The following is a 23,201-nucleotide window of genomic DNA, read 5'->3' as shown; positions in this document are numbered from 1 at the left end:
CCCTGAGAAGATATTCGTTTTAAGACCTTTTAGCCCCTCTAGCAGCTCCAACTTATTCCATTGTGTTTTGCTGAAATATAAATGAAGTATCCGAGAAATAATTCAAACCCTTCATCCAAATACCGAGTTAGTAAGTATTTCTCACTAGGTGTTTAAAAGCAGCTACATTTAAGGGGAGGGGTTGAGGTTGTGGTCTGTGTTGCTTATCAAATGCAATGATTGGGATTCCTATGTATCCAAAATAAAATGCACTCCAGCCTACAAAACCCTTTACACTGACACACGCTGCTATCCCTGGGATGCTTATCCTCAACAGCTCAGTAAAGACAACTGGAGATTAATAGTATTGGCAGACATTTCTGTTTGTCTCTTTTACTATTGATATATATATAGATTGTATGATACATGCTCTATTCTGGGAGTGTCTTTAAGCATTACCATCTGCTGTTGAAAGGTTCTCTAGTAATATATACTGTACTCCAGTCTACAATTTTGGATGCATTTATCCTGGCACAAGCTGCCATCTACTGGAAAAATGGAGCATAGCAGTTTGTAGCATTAAACATTTTGAAGGAAAATTGTAGACTCCAGATAAATTATCCAACAAACTCTCCCCTGATATGCAGTTTCTGGAGCTAATTCATATTAGCATTTCATCCAAATAGTAAAATGAAGGGAATATTTTTAATTTACTGGGAGAACTGTTAAAAAAGACTTGCATTTACATAGCACTTTATCACATCTCTGACAAGTCTCAAAAGGGGGGAATTTTAACTCCTGGTCAGGGTAAGCAAGTGGGCAGCCCCACCCAGGAGGGGCAGAAGGAGACCTGGACGATTTTAATGACCGGGCCTCATTTACACCCCTGCTTTTTAAAAGTTAAAAAACTTACCTTCTAGCCCCAGCTCCTCTCCCCGCCATCTTTACCTGGCAGGAAAGCTACAATGGCTTACCTGCTCAAGCCACTAGTTAAAATTGCAATCAGGGCTCCATGATGCCATCAGATCCCCGATCTGCATATTTAAAGAAGGACCCCACCAACTTCAGGTAGGTGTCCTTGCTGCCTGCTCAGAACAGCAGGTTAAAGTAGAGCACAGCAGGAATGGCATATCAACGGGTAAAGCTCCCAGCCAGGGGTTCCAACTCTGGTTGGACTTATTCCTGGAGGTTCAGTCATATGACATTCGGTCACATGACATCAATTTGTTTCGCATTGAACAGCAGAAATGAATGGCCTACCTTTAAATGTTCATTATATTTCTTTCCTCATTTGGGTGCTAGTCATTAGAAGTTGCTATAACGGTGATATACTTGAGCTGAGAGTGGCTGATGCTGACACTGGGTGCCTAAGTTGGAAAGTGCTCCTCTCCCTAGCACTAACATCTTCTACCTTTCACAAGGTTCACAAAAAAAGACAGTTTAAAATTATGTGTGTAGGCTGTTGTAATTTACCAGTTTATTATAGTTTCATCTTCCTTTGCATAGACTTTATTTTGTGATCTGTGCCTTTTTCAGGGAATAAAAAATGTGACATAATGTAATATGCTATTGGAAATTACTATGCACTTCCAGCTAGCTATAATCATTTGATTTACATTGAACCTGATAGCTTGCCTCCACTACTGACAGAAAGTGAGAAAATAAGCCATTAAAATGTACCCTGCTGTGGACTTCTTCCAAACCACATCACAGGTTGAATGGTATTTTCATTAGTGTTACAAAACAAAGAAACAAATGTCCAGATGCTATGAAGTATGGTGATTTTGGTAAACCTTACTTGAGATAGGCATTGACACTGACCACAGATACATAATTTAGTATAAATTCATACAAGCCCTCTGGACTAGGCTTGGCTTATTTTCATAGGAGCACCTCAGTCACATCTTTGGATTTGTGAGTGTGGTGAAGTGTGAACGTACTCTGCAATCTTGCAGCAGTTACTTTTTCTGCAGTTGAACATATCTTTAGGAGCTGCAGACACTAGATAATACATGAAGCAGAATAACAACTAACAATTGTTTCATGTTTTGACATTTTTTCCAGGTTTCTTTTACAATGTACACTAAATCCTCTCACAGTGGTATTTAGCAGCTATAACAAAGAAGAATGTGTGTGGGGATATATTTGTTGCTTTAATCAAATAAAAACTTTCTTACTCTTACACGAGAGGACACTTGAAATTCTCTAATCGTATAACTTAAAAAAACTCTTGTTACATAACGCATGTGGGAAGCGTGAACAGGAACGCGGAAGTACTTTTTTCCCGGGTCGACAGCAGTAGCAACCGGGAGATCAATCGTCCATTCTGGGAGACTCCTGGGCAATCCAGGAGGATTGGAAACACTGCTCCCAGACTTTAACCCTACCCGCCCAGTGGAAACTGGGCAAACGGGCAGTTAAAATCGGCCCTTATGTCGATATTCATGATTAGATTGGATAGGTGGATTACGAAAAGGGGTTGAAGGGATATGGGAATAGGTTGTGTAAACGTGATTGGGACTGCTTGCTCGTGTGGAGGGCAAATGCCAACACAGACTGATTGGGCTGAATGGCCTGTTTTCATGTATCTATGCACTCCTTGCCAAGCACTCTATTGTGAAACTGTTGAATTATGTTAATTTATGTATCTGGGCATCTAAACTGCATTAGGAGCCCCAACAGACTAATAGTCTGTACAGAATTGAAGGTTTGAAGAATGGGTGAAGTTGTACGCTCTGTGCACTGCTGTCACATTTATAGATTTTTCCTGAGACTGTACCTGGGCCTAAAGCTTTATTATTTAATCCATAGGACGTTCTTTCAAATTTAGGTGACCAGCCTATGCTGTTCGAAACTGTCCAATGCATTTGAAAGATGCCCAATGCCGCTCTTTGCTAACAATATTGACAAAACATAGGACCCGACTGCAGTGCCCCAAAACAATGAGCTTCTACTGGAAGATTTTTAAAGATGTTGTTTACACTGCTACATCTAAGGCCATTTATTTTGATAATTAACAGCACCAAGACTGGTTTGATGAGAATGATCTGGAAATCAAAGCATTCATTACCTAAAAACTAAGAGCCTTCAATTAGTAATTGGTTGATGAGCACTCCATCAACAAGAAACTTCATTACTATGACTGCCACAGGGCATAAAAAGAATTTATGCAGAATGAATGGTGAGACAAGACAGATGAGATTCATGTGTTAGCAGATTAGAGGTATCTGATGATGCTTTGAAAGAGGTATGTGGTTCAAGACACAGTGGAGCTGCTCATCAGCCACAAGGTAATCATCCTACTATGGTGATGTGAACATTTTAACAAATTATTTAAATCATCAAGCATCATGGAAGAAGACCTCAACAGTATACCACATGTATGGTTGTGCAAACATCATAATCAAAGGATATCACCAAATAAACTGAAGCATCAATTAGTAATGTTTCGGTTTCAGCCCAAACAAGCTGCTGGTATCACATACTGTAGGAATCTTTCAAAAACTGGATGACATATTGATTGGCTGCTTAACTATGTACCCAGGAAACTCTGTTACATCACTTCCTGTTTTACTAACACCCATCATAAATCATTAAATTTTAATCCTCTTCTGTTCATGTGGATTAACTGAATTAATAAAAGCCAAGATGGAAAATAAAAAAGTACACATTGATTGAAACAGAATTTTTTCCCCATCACAGAAAGTGATGCAGATTTAAAAAGGCATCATTTTCATGTCCAAAACCTTTTAGTGAATTCTGACTCTATCGGCTCTGTTCAGTTGGCAGAAGCCCTTTCAAATTCTCCCCAGTGTTGAGGGTGGGGGAGAGGAAATTGTTCTTTAATTATACCAGTGGATAAATAGATTATGGTAGGCACAAATTACAATGACTCTATTTACAGTAAGGGGAAGTATATAATATTGAATTGCCACATAATCCATAAATATTATGGAGAGATATCCAAACAGTTATCTGGATGGGTGCAGCCACAACAATACACAAGAGCCTTGACATCATCCAGGACAGTGCAGTTTGCTTGACTGGTGAGCCTGTTATTGGATTCAATATCCACCCCATCCATCACCAGCATATTATGGCTATGGTATGTACAATCAACTGGATACACTGCACTAACTCACCAAGGCTACTTCAATAGTATTTTCCTCTCCTCTGATCTTTACCACCAAGAAGGACAAGAGAAGCAATGTTAAGGGAACACTATCGCCTCCAAGTTCCCTTCCCAGTCACTCACCACCCCAACTTGGATATATATTGTTATCCCTTCATTGTTGTTGGATCGATATTCTGGAATTCTCTACCCAACACCATTGTGAGAGCACCATCACTACAATGAATGCAGTGGTTCAAGGCAAACAGTTTTCACCATTTCTCAGAGTTTCTGACAGACCTTGTAAGGCCTTCGCAGGCAGGCACCAGCCACACGGGGCAAACAAACACCAGAGGTACACCCATAACGGTGCCACCTGGCCCATGAAAATTAGACACCTTCCCATTCATATGGCAAACTCCAGTAGGGTCAGTGTAAGAGGGTACTAGTGGGATTGTGTCTCAAAGAATTTTAGGGCCATTATGATGTTCTCTCCAATGACGTCAAGAATGGGAAGAGTAGATAGCACATGCCTTTCATGGTTTCACTATATGCCACTAAGGCAATTCTACACACAATGCCTGTTCTGAAGGTGGATCTAACCAGTCACTCTAAGGCAGAAAACATAGTAAGAAGATGTGATACACCTGCTGCCTGGCACGGGCTGGAAGTTGAATCCCAGAACCACACCATGGGCTGCATGTACGCATGAAGCTTATATATTTATGAACTATTGAGCAATTCAGTGGAATATACTTTATCTTTATCAATTTTAGAGGCAGAAGTGGAATTTGTTGGAAATTTTTTTGATTAGAATTATTTAGCATTTATACTTGTAAGTACCTTAGAATTTTTATCAAGCGAGAGGTTGGGTCCTTAAGGCTGAACAAGAAGTTTGACTGAAGTGTGTTTTAGTAAAGGTAAAAAGCAGCATTCAGAGTGAACTGTATGAGTTAATCAGAGGTACAGACTGTCTGTCTTTAATTTAGTGAGATTTAGCTGAAGTATAAATGTGTATTTCATTAACTCAATGACATCTGACAGCCCCGTGGAACAGAACAATTCATTAAACATTAAACAATGGCTATAGGTAATACTGTTTAAAAAGGAGCATTGCACAGTAGGAGCAAATAAAAATTTAAGTTGAAAAGTTTGATTATTCTTCAAGGAAAAGAAGTCCACAGCAAAGAAACATCTTAGGTAAAGATATTTAAACCTTTTAGCACATTATAGGGTAGAAATACTGTCAGCAATGTTACTGTATGAATGCATAACATGATCCTATTAAACTCATCTCTCTCAAATTTTAATGGAGGTTAGTGCCTCCGTTAAAATATCAGAGAAATCTGGTACAAGCAGTCATACGATAATAATGCCATTAATAATTTTTACTCATGTTCTTCTCAGTATTAATAGTAACTCACTCAAAACTCAATTTTAACACAGGTAAAAGATGGGTGTCTTGAAAAGTCAGTAAGATTTGGCACATTGGAACCTGTAGTTCATTTAAAAAGTCAGTGGAAGTGCACACCAGGATTCATCAAGAAATCATTAATTTTCTGAGATGTTATATCCAGTTCATTTGTGTTAGCATATTTAAGCAGGTTATAGCTCATCACGAAGTAATGTCGGAGATATCTCTGTAGCACGCATTTCTCAAGCTTCTTTACCAAACGCAGAAAGCATTTCTGGAAATTTTTCCAATCCTTAGAGCGTGGATATTTCTCACAGGTCCAAAACAAGAGTGTCTGGAAAGAGAAAAGTAAGTAGTTACTATTTTTATTAATGAATTTCTGTTGCTGTCTGGAGTTGATGAGTGAGATTTCATCATTTTAAATGCGGGTTGCTGCTTCTGCATTCAAATTACTAATGATCAAATGCCATCTTCAACCTTCCCCCTCACCCACGCCCCTGGTCAAGCAATAATATATTACTGCACAGCTATTTACAACAACAGTGTTCAACACTGACTCTCTAACTTAATACATTGGTCATACATACATGAAGTCCTCACAGTAATTGTTTTTCCCTGAACAAGGTGAAGGAAACCACATGACAATTAAAAGGCAGAGTGGGATAAAAACAGGAAAACATTACAGTCAATAGTGGAATGCTGGCAAAAAAAAAATGTTGATCCAGAAACAGGGGCTACAAGAGATCCTTAGTGGCTGATCCAGACTGTAGACAGGTATTACTAAAGATTTGAAGGAGAAATTTAGATCCTGGAGGAGAGGGCACCAACAATCCTAAAGGTGGTAATTGAAGGGAGACATCTAGACTGCTTCATAGCTGTGGTGGTCTTACAATGTACTTTTGTCAGTGATTCCAATATATGTGTCCTTTCAATGGGTAAGCCTAGCAGCCATAAGTTATGTTTTTAAGCTAAACTACTGTCCTCCATTTCTCTATAAAACCACTTGAGTGAGAGCAAAGATTGTGAGAACGTTTTAGATGGACTATAATAAACCAGTTGGAATCTGCTTTGCAAACCAAAGAACATTTCTACCTGTAGGTGATAGGACGTGATGGCTGGTTTATTTCCAGGGCACCAGTGGTCTTCTTTCAGCACTCGTATGACCTGTAAACACTTTAGACGGCAGCCACCATCTTCATCCATATCCTCTAATAGCTCTCGCTCCGCACGTGTGAATGAGAGCTGCCAGTGGTAATTCGATCTTGCCAATAAATTAAATCCAAAAGACTGCCAGGATAGAAAGCAGTGGGTATTAAGTTATAAAAAGCACAGACCACAAATATGTTTGCCAAGCAGATTATTAACACTCCAATAATGAGGATTTTATCTTCCCTCCCATGACAGATTTACTCCTAAAAACAAAAATCTGTTACATTATTTATGAATAAATACACAACTTGAGAACGAATACAGAAGTATTATCTCTATAGGGACTATTTTTTATGAAAGGGGGCGTGTGCGCTTCAAAAAGAGTGGAAGAAAATAACTGGATCTGATCTTTCTGATCATAGGCTGGAAAACCAAAAGCTTTAGTAGTCCCTTCCCCCCCTCTTCGTAAACCACCTCCATAACATCAATCGTAGCTGAGATTTCAGCCAAAAAGTCCAGTAATAGTCTTGCTCTCTCAAAATTTCTGCCTGCAGTGCTACACTATGGCTTGTCCATCAAAAAGTATTTGAGATTAAAATTCCAGTGAATAGAGCCTACAGAAGGGGCACATAACACATGGAGGATTGGCAATATGGAAAAGAGAAGACATTAAGTCCACAGAAATAAATGATTCAATTATTTTCCTGATGCGGAAGAAAGTGTGGATTGAAATCAAGGATTCTAAAAGAAAAGCAGGATTACCTACCCTGTGAGATTCTCTTCATTCTTCAATAAAAGGCATCCTTCATAAACCAATGTTCAACATTAGCTATTAAGCTACGTAAACATAGGCAGTTTCGAGAGACAGACCAACGTAAATGCAAATCTTGGGTCAATGTGATGCAACAGAATCAATAGCAATTATATTACCAGCTGGAGAAAAACTGCCACTCTGAAATGTCTGCACAGGAGCAGAGGGAGGATGTGAACCTGTGCCACATCAATGTAGGAACCATCTTGAAGGGATGTTGCCTCTGATCTAATATTTCCTTAGCACATGATTCAAGATTTGGCTGAACTCTGTGGTGTGTAGAGGATGTCGAATGAAGATGGTGGTGATAATTATTGGTTGCTTTTATGAATAGAAAATAGACTGGGAAATACTTTTACAGATCAGTAAAAAGGCTAATCATCAATTGTTTAGATACTGACTGCAGAAGAAAAGCTGAGGAGTGCATATTTCTAGGGATGGTGCAAGATTGCTTCCTTACTCAGCTTGTCAAACAGAAAACAAAGTGAGAGAAGGTATTCTATATCCAATCTTTAGTAATGACTTAGGTATGATACACAAGGTAAAAGTAGAGGGGGATCTAGAATCCATTAGAATTGCAATACTCATGAGGGTAAATGCAAGTTGTTTTGTTTTATGTTAAAAAAGAGACAGTTGCATGTAAAACGAGACACAGCGATATAAAAATATTGGACTTTAAAAGAAATCAAGAAAATATGAAATGAGTTCTAAGACAATGCAATAATGGTTGGAAAATGTACAGTAGAAAAGTAGGAAGTTTGCCGAGTTATCCTCTCTTAGCAAAATGTCATTAGAAAATTACAGTAATTTTCAGTTCTTGTGCTGGGGAGGGGAACAACAGGAAGGAGTCCTACTCCTAATTATTATCCAGTGACCCAGCTGCAAAGTGCATTCTTGTAAACATAGCTGAATAGTGTGCCACTGCATACTGTCTAAGCTCATGAAAAATGACCACCAGAAGGTATGCTGTGCTTATAGAAAGAACCACATCCCAACAGAAGTGAACTCTTTCAGGAGGAGGAAAGGAGAAGATGAAAAACAAAAATTGAGTAGAAATGTTTATGAGCCTACAATTAAAATTCATAGTGGCCAAATCAAAATAGAGGGCAATGTGGTTATGTAAGAATGCAAAGAGTACTTTTGGGGGTAAAATGAAAGCTTTCAAATTGTATTAGAAATCTAATAGGTATCAAGATTGGGTAAGTTATAAAGACAAATACAAACAGGTTTAAAAATAAGCAATGAGAATCAAAGAAAAATACTGAATGGAAGATTGCTGCGATCAGTTAACAATAAGTGGTCAGATATGCACGCAGTAAACAAAGAGTGAAAAGTACTGGCCCACTTAAAAATGGTAGCAGGTTCCTGGCGTCTGGGTATAAAAAATTTATCCTGTTCAATTTATTTACAAGCAAGAGAAGACACACAGCAAGTAATTACAGAATCATACAGCACAGAAGGAGGCCATTTGGCCCACCGTCCCTGTGCCGGCTCTTTGAAAGAGCTATCCAATTAGACCCACACGCTGCTCTTTCCCCATAGCCCTGCAATTTTTTCCCCCCTTCAAGTATTTATACAATTCCCTTTTGAAAGTTACTACTGAATCTGCTTCCACCACCCTATCAGGTAGTGCATGCCAATCATAACGCTTCGCTGCATAAAAATAAATTCTCCTCATCTCCCCTCTGCTTCTTTTGCCAATTACCTCAAATCTGTGTTCTCTGGTTAGTACAATACTTGGCTTACATAATACTTTGTTTTGATTTTGGAACAATGCGAGTCCAAAATTGTTGCGGTTCTTTCCAGATCTTTTAACTAAATGTTGCAAGGCAAAGATCTCCACAGACCCCCTCTGCTGGAAATAGGCAGTAAAAGCAGGGAACTGAAAACCCTGGGACTGCTGTCCAGATATAGTTCTGTCTTTCTTTTAAGCTTCTTTGAAGAATGAATTCTTTCTCAATAGTCAGGGCAATCAGAATATTAAATCATTTCTACCACTCAAAAATGAGGCATGATCAGCAATCAATTGGCTGTCAATTGAGTAGTTTGTTCTTAACATCCCGGCTGCAACAAAATCTATTTGGAACGTTTGGCATGAGTCTACAAGTTTACAAACATTACATTTTCAAAAATATGTGGGACTAGCCAAACAAACATGATTAGATTCTGAATACAGGCATTGACACTGCCTGTGCTGACCACCTCCCCACGAACCAACCATTATCACTCGACAGTTTTATGTATTTTTTTCTCAAAGAGAAAAATCTCCTGTTTGTGTAATGCCAGAGTTCTACTTTCATCACACAAGCAATAAATTGATGGCACACTGCTTCTACATAACGTAAATATAAGATAGTCACTAATAAATCCAATAAAGAATTCAGGAGAGACTTCTTTACCCAGAGTGGTTAGGATGAGGAACTTGCTACCGCATGGAGTAGTTGAGGCGAATAGCATAGATGTATTTAAGGAGAAGCTAGATAAGTACACGAGGTAGAGAGGAACAGAAGGATATGCTGATGGTGTTAGATGAAGTAGGGGGGTGAGGAAGCTCATGTGGAGCATAAACACCGGCACAGACCTGTTGGGATGAATGGCCTGTTTCTATGCTGTAAATTCTATGTAATTCTATGTACAAGAGGGAATTGTTTACTACAACTGGATCTGAAGATTGAACAATATTGTGTTACTGAAACAAGCTCTTGACTTTTGTTGCTAGAGTCTGTTATTTTCATTCATGTATATCGGAGTCAAATTCTTGTTCGGCAGATGATATGGTGATATGAATTAGGGGCTGTCACAGATACCATCTCGGGTTCATTGGTGTCAATCACTCCTGTAATTGGTCTCAGTATCTTACCTTTATGGGAGTTGATTCACACTGCCCTACATCCACTTATATGATAGCATGACATGGGAGTGTAACAATGGAACTTCCTTGTGACCTGATCTGGATATCCATGTGTATTTCTTCAACCTCTCCAAAAATAAATCAAGCGAACACTTGGTGTGACACAACTGAATACAAAATATTAAGCTTCTTTGTTTCCCACTGAATGAACATACAGAACAATAATAACGATTGGATTCACTTATTTCCATCAATACAACTCGCCTTCATGTAAAAACATGAAAATAATGAACAAACTATGCTATCCCCCTTCAGTGAATCATCAAATATTCCATCCTCCTCACAGTCCTTTACTGTCTGACAACTATCCCTCCCTCCCCTTTCACAGCTCTCTGATTTTTAAAAGCTGAGTTGGCAATGATTGCTGCTGCTTTGAATTAATGAAGTTGACACAGCAGTAATGAGTGTCAGTGATCATTGAAATGTCACATTATCTTTCATTGTTTACAGCATATTGGTTCAGACACTCTGTCTGAAATTTAATCAATATCTGCCATCCCGGCTGTCCTGTGAATTGAACCACCTGCAAGCTAAGTTTAGCTCAACAGCATTTTTAATATGTAGTAGCTGATCTTCCATGGCACAGGTAGTCAAGACCAATTTGAATTTTTCAGGTCAAAGCAGGGTTAGAGGGTGGGACTTAATGGAACCAATGTGGGGTGGGCAGGGCAGAGGAAAGAGGAAGCGGTAAATAGGAGGGGAAGGGGAAGAGATAAGACAATAAGAGAGGAGGAGGAAAGGAAAGAGGTGGAGGAGAAAGGAAAGGAAAGGAGAGGAAGGGAAAGTGGAGAGGAGAGCAAAGAGAAGTGGAGGAAGGAAGAGAAGAGGAAAGGAGAAAGGACGAAGGGAGATGGAAGAGGAAAGAGGAGGAAGGGAGATGGGAGAGGAAAGAGGAGGAAGGGAGATGGGAGAGGAAAGAGGAGGAAGGGAGATGGGAGAGGGGAGAGGAAGGGAAAAGGCAGCAGTGCTGAGCAAGGGGAATTCAAATCAGTGGGGGTAGAGGGGTTTGAGACATGGAACGACCTGCTTTCGGGGGAGGAGAAATGCAGCCAGTGGTGGGGGGGGGGCTGTGGATGGAAAATACAGTCTGGGGAGGGGGGTTTACTGTTAAATGTGAAATTATAAGGGGTAGGGGTAGCCTGTAAGGGGGATCTGCAGCCAGTGTGAGGGGGGGTGGGGTTGTGAGGGAGGGAGGGATTGTCAGCCAGCAAGGAGGAAGGATTGGAAGGGGAGATGCAGCCAACAGTGACGCAATAGAAACTTGAACCAGCTGTGGGGAGAACAGAGCGGATGAATGCATTCCACAACTTACTTCTCAGCGAGGGATTGATAATTCCTGCTCAGCAGGAGGAGGTCTAGGTCTGAGAGGGGAGGTAGTGGGTACTTGCTGATCGCGTGGAGGTGGGAAATATTCGTTATTATTTCCCATTTGAATTTTCTGATTATTCCGCTCAGCTGCTGGTGCTTCAGGGTTCCCTGATACTTGCCGGATATTTGGACTCACTGTATTCCATGGATGGAGGGTAAATTCTTGCTCGGGGTGGGAGGGGTAGAGGGGGTTGTAGGGGTGGCCGATACTTTTGGTCAGTGAGAGATTCCACCTGCTCACCTGGATAGTTGGTAGATTTCCAGTAGTGTGAATTTTACCTGACAGGCTAATGCTTGGGATTCCTCCATATTCAGTTAGGGGCTGTCACATCACTATAAGTGTGGTCCCACTGTAATCATTTGGTTATCTATTGTTACATTTACAGAGTTATCTACAGGTGCAATACCTTTAGCATCTTGAAACCTGTACCATTTTAATATATATGTTGCACTGAGGTCCCACCCTAGCGGCATACCCGGAATTCATGATACATGACATACGAGTTTATCTTGGTTAGAGAATTTTATAAATCCAGTAAAGAACAGCTGTACTGTTAGGCTGGAAATACTGACAATTTTCAGGGAAGTTACTCCAGAGACTTGAGCACAAAATTTAGGCTGACACTTCAGTGCAGTACTGAGGGAGTGCTGCACGTCTTTTGGATGAGTCGTTAAACCGAGGCCCTGTTTGCTCTCTCAGGTGGACCTAAAAGATCCCACGGCACTATTTTAAAGAAGAGCAGGGGAGTTCTCCACGGTGCCCTGGCCAATATTTATCCCTCAACCAACATCACTAAAATAGATTATCTGGTCATTATCACGTTGCTGTTTGTGGGAGCTTGCTGTGAGCAAATTGGCTGCCGCGATTCCCACATTACAACAGTGACTACACTTCAAGTACTTCATTGGCTGTAAAGCACTTTGAGACAACCCGAGATAATGAAAGGCGCTATATAAATGCAAGTCTTTCTTTCTAAACAAATAAAACATTTTAAAAACCATTTATAATTACATTTTAATACTTTGCTTCTGTTCATGCTGTAAGAAATAGTCTTCTCATACTCTAATCTCTCTCTCCCCTATTTTTATTTTAAACCACGGATAACTTCTTCCCCACTCAATGTGTTCTATCTATTCTAACTACTTTTTCTCTAATAAGAACAATAAAAAAAGTCTTTGATTGACTGAGAACTAGCTCCAAGAACCAGCATTAAATTAATTCTTGGAAAACAACATGTTAGCACATACTAGATGATGGGTGCACAGGATGATAAAAGATCATACACATACAATCCGTCTTTATTGCTTGCAGGAGCTAAGATCCATAATGAAATGTCAGAAAGAACATCTTGTTTGATTACATTAATTAGGAATAATATTGAAGGCCTTGTACATATTATTCCTTCCCCACTGAGAGATCATTTATCTCAGAACCCTTAGATTTCATTCATCACTACAGGGACGGTCACCTTGATGGAGTATGAGACACAATTCATACATTTCACAGGGATGGTTACAGGATAAATTGATGTATCTCGAGAGAAAGTCAGCAGGTAAACTTTCTACCTGTGGTTTTTAGCTGCTGCGTTTCCTATATTACAACAGTGACTACACTTCAAAAGTAGTTCATTGGTTCTAAAGCGCTTTGGGACATCCTGATATTGTGATAGAAAAACTTGCATTGATACAGCACCTTTCTTTCCTTGACTTCCTCAACCTGTCTGCAACAGTTGACATGGTCAACCATACCATCATCCTCTAATTGTCCAGCTCGGTGAGCCTGCCCTCGCTTGGTTCCACTCTTACCTATCCAATCGCAAACAGATCATCTCCAGCAGTGGCTTCTCTTTTCACCCCTGCACCACTACCTCCAGAGAATCTATGTTTGGCCCCTCCTCGTCCTCATCTGCACGTTGCCGCTTGGCAACATCATTCACAGACAATGGTATCAGTTTCCACTTATACATTGATGACATTCAACTCTACTTCTCCAGCACCTCTTGCGTGATCTCCACTGCCTCAATGTTGTCAGACTGCTTGTCCGACATCCAGTCTTGGATGAGTCACAATTTCCTCCAGCTGAACGCTGGGAAGACTGGAGCAATCTTCTTTGGCTCCTGCCACAAATCCCATACCCTTGTCACCAATTCCATCCCCCTCTCAGTTCCTCTGACTCCGGCCTTTTGTGCAAAAGTCATTACGTCCATCTTCTGAGAATGCAGTGACATTTTTGCCCTTGTCTTCTTCACAGCCATGATTTTCAACTGGGAAAAAAAATCCCCCTATATGTGCACAAAAGCAAGTAAACTAAGACATGCAGCACTGCATCAGGCTACTGGGGGCACTGCTGCTGTTTGTCATGCCAGTGCTGTGAATTTCAACATCTATGTTTTCAGGAATTGCTTCAACTTTTTAAGACATCTGAGGTATTGTAGTAATCAAAAAGGAATTTATAACTATCATAGCTGGATGAGAATTCTCCTTTTCAAAAAGATTCAATCACCTGTACTGAGAATGATAGGAATGTTTCATCTGCTTCTAAACTTGCCCAGTCAGATGGAGTGTTCCTTGGTATTGTAGCTTGTCACTTGTCAAAAATTATGTTGCATTGTCTATTCAAAAGGTAAGCACTCCAGCTGCTGCACCAAACCCATGGAAATTATCTTCATGCAAGCTATTGTAAATACTAAAAATCTGCACCTACGCTATTGAAAACCTGGTGAATGCAAGTATGTTCAGATTCCAGCTGCTTTATGATATCAATTACAATGGTCATGTTTTCCATCACAAACTTCAGCTGACCAAAACACCACATGTTCTTTATCATCTATTTTGGCTAATATTAGAAATGACTTTCGAATCCCCATCAAGTTCAAAACAAATGAAAAAAAAGTACTCTGACTTTAGTTCCCAGTGCACTTCACTAAAGCCCCGCCTCTCTTCCCCTGTCCCTGTCCCCACCCACCCCCAGATACATAATGAAATAAACCAAGTTTTGAACATTGTGGAGATTGGCACGCCACTTCTAGCAATATCAAGCAAGTGGCATGGATTTCCAACAGAAAAAGCATCAAAATTGGGTGGCAATGGAGGCAGTGTTTCAAGCTCTGGCTACTTCTCACAGCACCATTAAAGGATGTCTGTTACCTTTGTTTCAGTCATAGAAAGTAAACAAGATACATTAATCTTTTGGACTCGGGAATTGGAAGTACAATTGCAAAATTTGTGGACGACACCAAATTCGGGGGTATAATTGATACAAAGGAAGAATGCATCAAAATGCAAGAGGACATTAATAAACTTGCAGAATGGGTGTGTAATTGGCAAATCAATTTCAATATAAATAAGTGTGAGGTGGTGCATTTTGATAGGAAGAATAAGGATACCACATACTGCTTGGATAATAAGAGTCTAAATGGGGTAGAGGAGCAAAGGGATCTCTGGGTACAGATACACAAATCACTAAAAGAAGCGTCGCAGGTTAAGGCTTTAAAAAAGGCAAACCAAGCATTGGGGTTCATTTCTATTGAAAAGCAGAGAAGTTATATTAAACTTGTACAGAACTTTGGTTAGACCACACTTGGAGTACTGTGCACAGTTCTGGTCTCCATATCATAAAAAGAATAAAAGGATATAGAGGCATTGGAGAAGGTGCAAAAAAGATTTACAAGGGTAATACCAGAGCTGAGAGGATATGCTTATCAGGAAAGGCTGAACAGGCTGGGACTCTTTTCTCTAGAAAAAAAAAAGAGAAGGCTGAGGGGTTTCCTGAAAGAGATCTAGAGATAGGGTAGCCATAGAGAAAATGTTTCCACTTGTGGAACTAGAGGTCATAAATATAAGATGGTCACTAATAAATCCGATAGGGAATTCAGGAGAAACTTCTTTCCCCAAAGAGCGGTAAGAATGTGGAACACGCTAACAAAATGGAATAGTTGAGGCAAATAGCATTGATGCATTTAAGGAGAAGCTAGGTAAGTACATGAGGGAGAAAGGAATAGAAGGATATGCTGATAGGGTTAGATGAATTAGGGAGGGAGGAGGCTCGTGTGGAGCGTAAATGCCAGCATAGACCAGTTGGGCCAAATGGCCTGTTTCTGTGCTGTAGACTCGATGTAAGATGCTGATGGCTGGATCACCATGCAATTCTGGTGTTTCAAGAATCACCATAAAAATGGCCACAATTTTCACCAATTAGTCAATGTGTGCAAGGTCAGCTTTGAAAATTTCCAGAAGATATTTCTCACACATCTGAATAGACTTAGACAGAGTTCTAGCAGCTAACACCCTTTTCCAAAATAGCCCATCTACTAGGCCATCAGTTTTGTATGGAAGGCGGCCAGAATGCACCATAGCTTGAGCAAATTCATGGATGACATTTATCTCTGTTCCTCTCTGCCTTTTAAAATAAGTGATCATTTTGGAAAGTGACATTTGGACTGAGTGTTGCACTGCTGTTTTTTAATGGGATTCTTCAGTTTGTATTTTTAAGCGATCTGAAGTTCAATTTACTGTCTTTTCAGGTAAAAAGTTACAATCACAAAACAAAACCCATACTGCAGACTTCTTTTTAAAACCATTAATATTCTCAACAATCTTTGCCTTCTACTCAATAACTTCAAGTGATTCCACCTTTATCTCAATCGGTACACAGGGCTATAAACTCTTTGCAGACTGTAGGTCAAGTGTGAGGCTGTTGACTCATTGCATAGGCTGTGGGATGATGCCCATGCAGTCTACCCTATAAGCATTCAAAAATACAATATGGGAAACTTAAAATCTCTCAAAGGAACATGGATTTATTTTTATTTTTCTCAGTAATTTTTTCCCCTCAAGGTTTGGACTCCATTCAGAGGAATAGTTACCCTCCAGTACCTCAACCAAATGCCCATTGTTTATGTGTGAGCTTAGACAATGTGTTTCATAAGGTTATTTGACCATGGGAAGTGGAGAGAAGAGATGCATCACAGCCAAACTTGATTCTGTCCTTACCCTATGTCCATATATGCACACTTCCAATGGGATCACTGAATAGCAACCAAGAGCAGGAATCCTGGCCAATGTTTCTCTCTGTAACTCATGGGTGCTAAGGCCAATTGTACCATCCAACACCACCTCAACTGAGATCAATTTGCTCAATACAGTCCCAGGATTTCAACTTGGAACCTTTCTAATCAGTATGGTTTAGTTATTCATTGTGATAAACTCACTGAGCCACTGCAGGAAGCAGGAGAATGGAATTTTATTTTAAAATGCAATTATTTTGTAGTTAGCACTATTTTGGGCTTTTCAGTGCTTATTTATGAAAAAAAGTTTAAGAACATTTATCCTGGCGTTTTTCAATTTAAATATAATGATACTACACTGCCACTTTCCCAAAGGATAATTCTTATGGTTCAGAAACAAAATTTCTCCTCTTCCAAATAAATATTTAATATAAAATAAATAGTCAGTTCATCACTGACTTCCTAACAATCTAATAATAACACTAAAATAAAATCCAGTACAACTGACTTACATGGTAATAACTATATATGAAATTGACCACATGCCTTTACAAAACACAACTTTCAACACAAGGTCCAAGCTAAAGCCTTCTATCTTTGGGCCCATTACTACTCAGTCCAGAATAAACAGGCTCCCATCTTCAAATCAATCCACTAATCCTCTCCCTCCTGATAGTCCCTTGTCTTTGCTCCTATTTTTGCTCTCACTAATCTTTTCCTCACATTCATGTCGTCTCCGGGGCACTCATTACAAATAATGCATCATGCTTATAGCCACATCCCTGGAATATCTCAAGGGTTCCTCTGTCTTTTGCTGCACATAGTTTCCTCCCTCTCCCCAAAAGCAACATAACCCAAACTTAAAAATATATATATTTTAAAAAATATCTTCAGGTACTTGACGTATTCATCTATCTATAATGCAAAACAGATTTCTCATCAAGTTGTTATATTGTTAAATGCTTTTTCTCTATTTAATACCTTAGCAGTTCGAGCCTTTTCTTTCGATGGCCAACGTTTCAGCAACCTTGGCCAACGTGCTTTTTTTGGCCAGTGGTTGGCAATCTCAATGGCTGGAACCATCTCTACCTCAACATGCTGTTCTGTTGTTTCCACAGCAAGTCGTATGTTAGGGCCAACGCTTTCTAAAACATTGATTTTTCCTGTGGGCGAAACAGAATTTTTCTTGATGAATAGGTAGGTTGACATTTGGAGGCATTGTCATAGTGTGAGAAAGAGAAATGAAGACAAAGGAAATGGAGAGAGAGAGAGTGCAGACAAAAGAAAAGGGAAGAATAAAATAAAGAAATCCTTTGTACAACAATCTGCATATTATAAACTCAAAAAATTATCATTGTCTTTGCACGTAGGCATAAAGGCAGGGATGAGCACTTGGATATATCAAGAGAGTTCAAACAACTCTAAATAATAATCTGTAAGGAGACAGCCTTCAGTAGTAACATAATGCCACTAAATCATCAGGAACTCAAACACATCACTTTTCAAGGATTTTTTAAAAAGGAACAGACTATTTTTTAAAGACACTCCTATGCATACAAGACACAAAGCATGCAGAAGCCTTTGATGAGCCAAAATAGCTTTGTCCATGCAGAGGGAGCATTTTGGCCCATTGTGCATCCTATTGGCATTAAGAATAATGGGACTGTTTATCTGAATCCAAAATAGTTCACATTTGGCCAAATTTGAATTTTTTGTAATGTGATCCAGGACAGCTCAGTTCAGGTCAGTTAAGGTTTGCCACTCATCCCAGTTCCAATGGTGAAACAGAACATAAAAGTTTGATGTTGACAAGAAACTAATCAAGTGCAACATTTATGTGTTACGAAAGTTCTCACCACAGGTGACTAATAGATATCTGCAAGATGCCAAACAATCTGGCCCCACATGCATAAATACACACCCTGAATGAGTTTCCATCTGTCAGTGTATAATTGGCAGCATTTCCATTGGCAAGTTCCTTCTGGAGACTCTCTCTGGTGTGCTCTTGGCAATGTAACTAGGCTATTACTCAAACAAAAAGCCTTGGAACTCCAGACAGTTGAAACTCCATTCTTATTTCCCTTGCTGCTTTGGAACTGTTCTTTCTAAAACTCATCATTATATTCACCTAGTTAAAGCAACTAAATGCAGTGAAGTGGGTCCTACTGGTCACCAGCATTAAACCACCAATTGTTTCAACTAACAGATTTTAATCAGAAACAGTGTATAAATTGGATTGAACAGGAGCCAAATCTGGACTAAGTAGCCACCATTAAAATCCTGCCCATTGTTTAAAATTAATTGTAGCTGGCTGCAGGCAGGATATGCCTTTAGCAACTGGCCTGATTGAGATTGGTCAATACAGGCTTCTACTGCATTAATTATTTTATCTCACAGCAGTGTTAGCACTATACAATCAACTGAATCACTGAATAACATTTTGTTATTTCACTATAGTAGAATTGAAGCTGTTAACCTGTTTCATACTACTGGTGCTACTGGGTTTCCCTTGCGTATTAGTCATGGCACACAGAGGGGTGTGAAACAATAACGCAGGATAATACAAAGACCAATAGGAAGGCTTCCTATAAAACATACTACAACTCAGAAGCCTGCATTTGTAGAATATTGTGCTATTTAAAAATAAGTATAGTGTATTCCCAGAATTTCATTCAGAGACGGATGGTAGGGCGTGTGTATATTTTGAATAGCTCAGCGTTCTGTGGAAACCACTCTATGTGGAAATAATTGGTTACTCACATTATGGAGCAAAGCATTTTAACATCATAACAGCTTCTTTATGACAGCATAAAGACACTTAACTATCTTCAGTGGGTTTCAGTAAAGTCATTCTGTATTATTTTTGCTTGCATATTGTGGAGTGCATATTAGGGCATAATGGGATATTGAGTTTATTTGACTCATGAGCATACAAGCATCACTTCATCCCCCACAGACTATCATGTTTTCCTCATCTATAGAGTAAACTGTCTCCGCTCTTATTATGTAATCTTCATCTATTTTCACACTTTGAAAATGGCTATTTGAATTCTGGTAGTAAATCACAGTAACTGTTTAGCCCACTTAAAGAGACCTCTCCTCACTCTGTGTTAAAGACCTTTAATTTCTTGCCCAGGTGCCACGCAGTGCCCTTCACACCCCGCAGCCTTTACCTGGAAGTGTTCCTTCACTTACAGTCGTGCATGCAATCACCTCAATAAAAGCTTCATGTGTTATATAATTGATTGGTGCATGCACCTGCCATCACCCCATCATGGTAAGTATACTGGAACCTGGGTTTGACTCTATCTAATGGCAACCTAAAGTCACTCCCACTTTCGGAAGACCCACAATTTCCTCCAGCCAAACATTGGGAAGACCAAAGTTATTTTCTTTGACCCCCACTACAAACTCCATATCCTCACCACTGATTCCATCCCCCTCCCTGGTCACTGTCTCAGGCTGAAGGCCCACTCCTGTCTTTGCTGATCAACATCAGCTCCTTGTCCCCCAACATCTCCAATTTAAAATTTTCATCCTCTTCTCCTTTATGGCCCTCCTTAACACCCACCTCTTTGACCCAGCTTTTCGTCATCCTTCCTAAGATCTCCTTCCTTGGATCAGCGTCCATTTTTGTCTGTGAAGCACCTTGATATGTTAATGGTGCTACATAAATGCAAGTTGATTTTGTTTTAAAGAATAAGCATAGGCAGAATGATGTTTTAATTGGTGGCAACATTTATTTAACAGTTTATATATATCAGTGTGTGTCCAAAGTGTGTCTGCAGCTTTAACAGAGTTTACGTGTAGGCTGTTGTGTGTGAAAAGGTGTGTTTATGTGTCATTCAGTGGAAATGGGTACCAGTAAATGAATGGGTGAGGTGAATTTACTGAGCAGGTATTTTGTTGTGCTCTTGTGGGTTCTAGTGCTTCTTCTCAAACATGGCGATTCTAGCACTGTCACCCCTGGGGTGTACATAATGTCTTTAAAAAGGAAACAGTATGGAATAGCACTGAGTAAGCTGCATGTCATTATGATCTTTAATATTAAATTTTGCAAACATATGTGCATTTATGAATAATTGATTTTTGACAGCGATCTGCTCTTGTTTTTGCAGACAAAGCTATTACACAACAAAAAAGCAATTATGGAGACAGGCAGAGAACATCACAGAAAAATACACAGACAATTAGGGAATCACAAGAGAGAGGGGTTTGAACGACTAAACACTATCGAGGAAGGGTCACTAGTGATAGGGTCTAAACAAAAGGTGCTGCAGCACAATACACATTGGGGAAGCATCACTTGCATCCCTGAGCACCTCAATGGTAGAAACCATGGGCAGGATTTTAAAAGGGAAAAACGGGTGGGTTGGGGGCAGGAGGGGGCACTGAAAATTGCAACAATTTCAGACCAGTCCCTAACCCACCTCCAACCCACCCATTTCCGGTTTTCACCGGGGTAGGATGAGGGGTGGGTGATCAACCCACTCTCAGAAGGCGGGTTGGTCACTAAAACCTTTCAAGGAGGCTGCAGGCCTTCATTTTGAAAGGTTTTGCAACTTTAGCCCCGAGGGTCTGGATTCCCGGGCCTTTTCCTTCACGCCGCAAGAGAGCAGGCGAGAAGGCCAGAAACTGCAGGTTAGTGCAGGTAAGTGCCTTTATAGCACAGCCTGTGGGCCCGGAGGAGCAGGAGTGCTTCCCCCAGGCCCAAGAAGCCTGCCTGCAGCGACACCCACAATGATCGCGACCCCACCCCCAACAATCGCCACACCCCGCCCCCCCAACGATCACGGACAACCCCCCACCAATGATCGCGGACCCCCCCATTGATCGCTGACCCCCGCAATGATCCCCGATCCCAACTCCCCCACCTCAGTGACTGACCGCCCGGTGACTAACACCCAATCATTAACTGACCTGATTAAGGGACTGTGTGTGATTTTGGAGAAACATGGGACTGTTTCACACACTGGGGGAAACAGTCCTAGTTGAACTGGACGTGTTGCAGCCGTCAGCCTGTGGCAGCTGCAAAGGTCCATTTGACAGGTTTGGGGGGGGGGGTGGGGGGGGGGGGGAGACCCTCAGCCATTGCAGGAGGCCGCTCTGTCACTTGGGACAAAGTGTGGCCTCCACCACCCCCCTCCTGATGGTCAAAGTCACCAACCTGCACACTCACCCCGGGGTCCGGAGACATGTGCCTACCTTACGGACCCCCTCAGATGTACATATTGCGGACGGGGACTGTCGTAGCTGCAGTCATGACCCCCTCGGAGGGCGAACAGCATCACCAGCCTCGCCATCCACGCCGTCCACCTCTGACACGTGGAGCTCCACAACAGAGTGCTGTGACACATCCACCTGTACAGCAGGAGGGTGGGTTACCGCAGAGAGAGACGCGTCGCAGAGGGCACTACCCTCGCCACAGGGTCCACAGACCGAGGCGCAGCTCCCCGGACCTCTCCGAGCAGCAGTGCACACGGAGGCGCAGATTCACTCGACATGTATCGTGGACATCTGCAGCCTCTTTCATGCCGAGCTGCTCCTGGCTGGCCCCAGCACCATCTGCTTACCCGTCGCTGCCAAAGTCACCACTGCCCTCCACAACTTCTCCTCCGCATCCTTCCAGGGTGCAGCCGGGTACACCGCCGATGTCTCTCAGTCATCTGCGCGGAAGAGCCCTGCAAATACACCTGCACCTACTTTGCAGTAACACAATGGGTGGCATCAGTGGTGGGTCCTCATAGTGATACCCAGGAGCGGGCATTATTGCACAAAACAGACAGGATTCACGGAGACATGGCAGTGGTGGTGCCAGTATAATGTGTGATGTGAGTTGTTCTGAAATTCAATATAGGTAACACCCATGACAAACCCTCAAACACCCTTGTGCATCCCCTTCATGCTCACGACACGTTTGCCTTACGCTTCCTACTGCACATATATGATGCATGCCCTGTGGCTGCAGCACAGGTGGTGGCAGGTTGAGTGAGGCTGGCCGTGAGGGAGATGCACGAGAGGGTGCGTATGGGATAGAGCCATGAGATTATATGAGGATTGGGTTGCGTGTTAGTGGCGGGGTGAGTACTCGCGAGGTGAGTAGGTGCAGGTAAGATGAGGATGGGGTTTGAGTGGGTATGAGGGGTGATGTGACAGAGTGGTGTTGGCAGTGCCGAAGGAGATGTGGGGTGGGGGCAGTGTTGTGGCAGATGGAGTGTAGGGGAAAGACTACGTGTTCTCACTGTGGCTGACCTACTGCGGTCATTGGAGCGCCTCCTGCACTGTATGCAGGTGGGCGATATGTTGGTGGTGCAGGTGACCTCCTCTGCCACCTCGAGCCAGGCCTTCTTGGTGGCAGAGGCAGGCCGCTTCCTCCCGCCCACCGGGTGGAAGATCTCTGTCCTCCCCCTCCTCCTCACCCCATCTGGTGATACCTGGGGTGAGGCATCATT

The 23,201-nt window shown here is 41.3% G+C and overlaps 1 protein-coding gene across 4 annotated transcripts in view; it reads right to left on the bottom strand.

Moving 5' to 3' along the window:
- Nucleotides 1-1,425: 1,425 nt before the first annotated feature.
- Nucleotides 1,426-23,201, bottom strand: part of mab21l3 (mab-21-like 3) — a 72,451-nt gene continuing 50,675 nt past the window's right edge. For 3 of the 4 annotated variants that reach the window (XM_067992933.1, XM_067992932.1, XM_067992934.1), the window contains 3 exons: nucleotides 17,731-17,912; nucleotides 6,597-6,791; nucleotides 1,426-5,838 (listed from right to left, as the gene is read on the bottom strand). In XM_067992933.1, the coding sequence (XP_067849034.1) occupies nucleotides 5,605-5,838; nucleotides 6,597-6,791; nucleotides 17,731-17,912 (611 nt within the window). In that variant the 3' untranslated portion in view covers nucleotides 1,426-5,604. The remainder of the gene's footprint in view (nucleotides 5,839-6,596; nucleotides 6,792-17,730; nucleotides 17,913-23,201) is intronic. The other variant, XM_067992936.1, reaches the window with a different exon arrangement.

Source organism: Heptranchias perlo, chromosome 11 (genome assembly GCF_035084215.1).
Source record: "Heptranchias perlo isolate sHepPer1 chromosome 11, sHepPer1.hap1, whole genome shotgun sequence".
Lineage (NCBI taxonomy): Eukaryota > Metazoa > Chordata > Chondrichthyes > Hexanchiformes > Hexanchidae > Heptranchias > Heptranchias perlo.
Note: the sequence above shows the minus strand (reverse complement) of the source record. Positions and strands in the feature narration are given on the sequence as shown.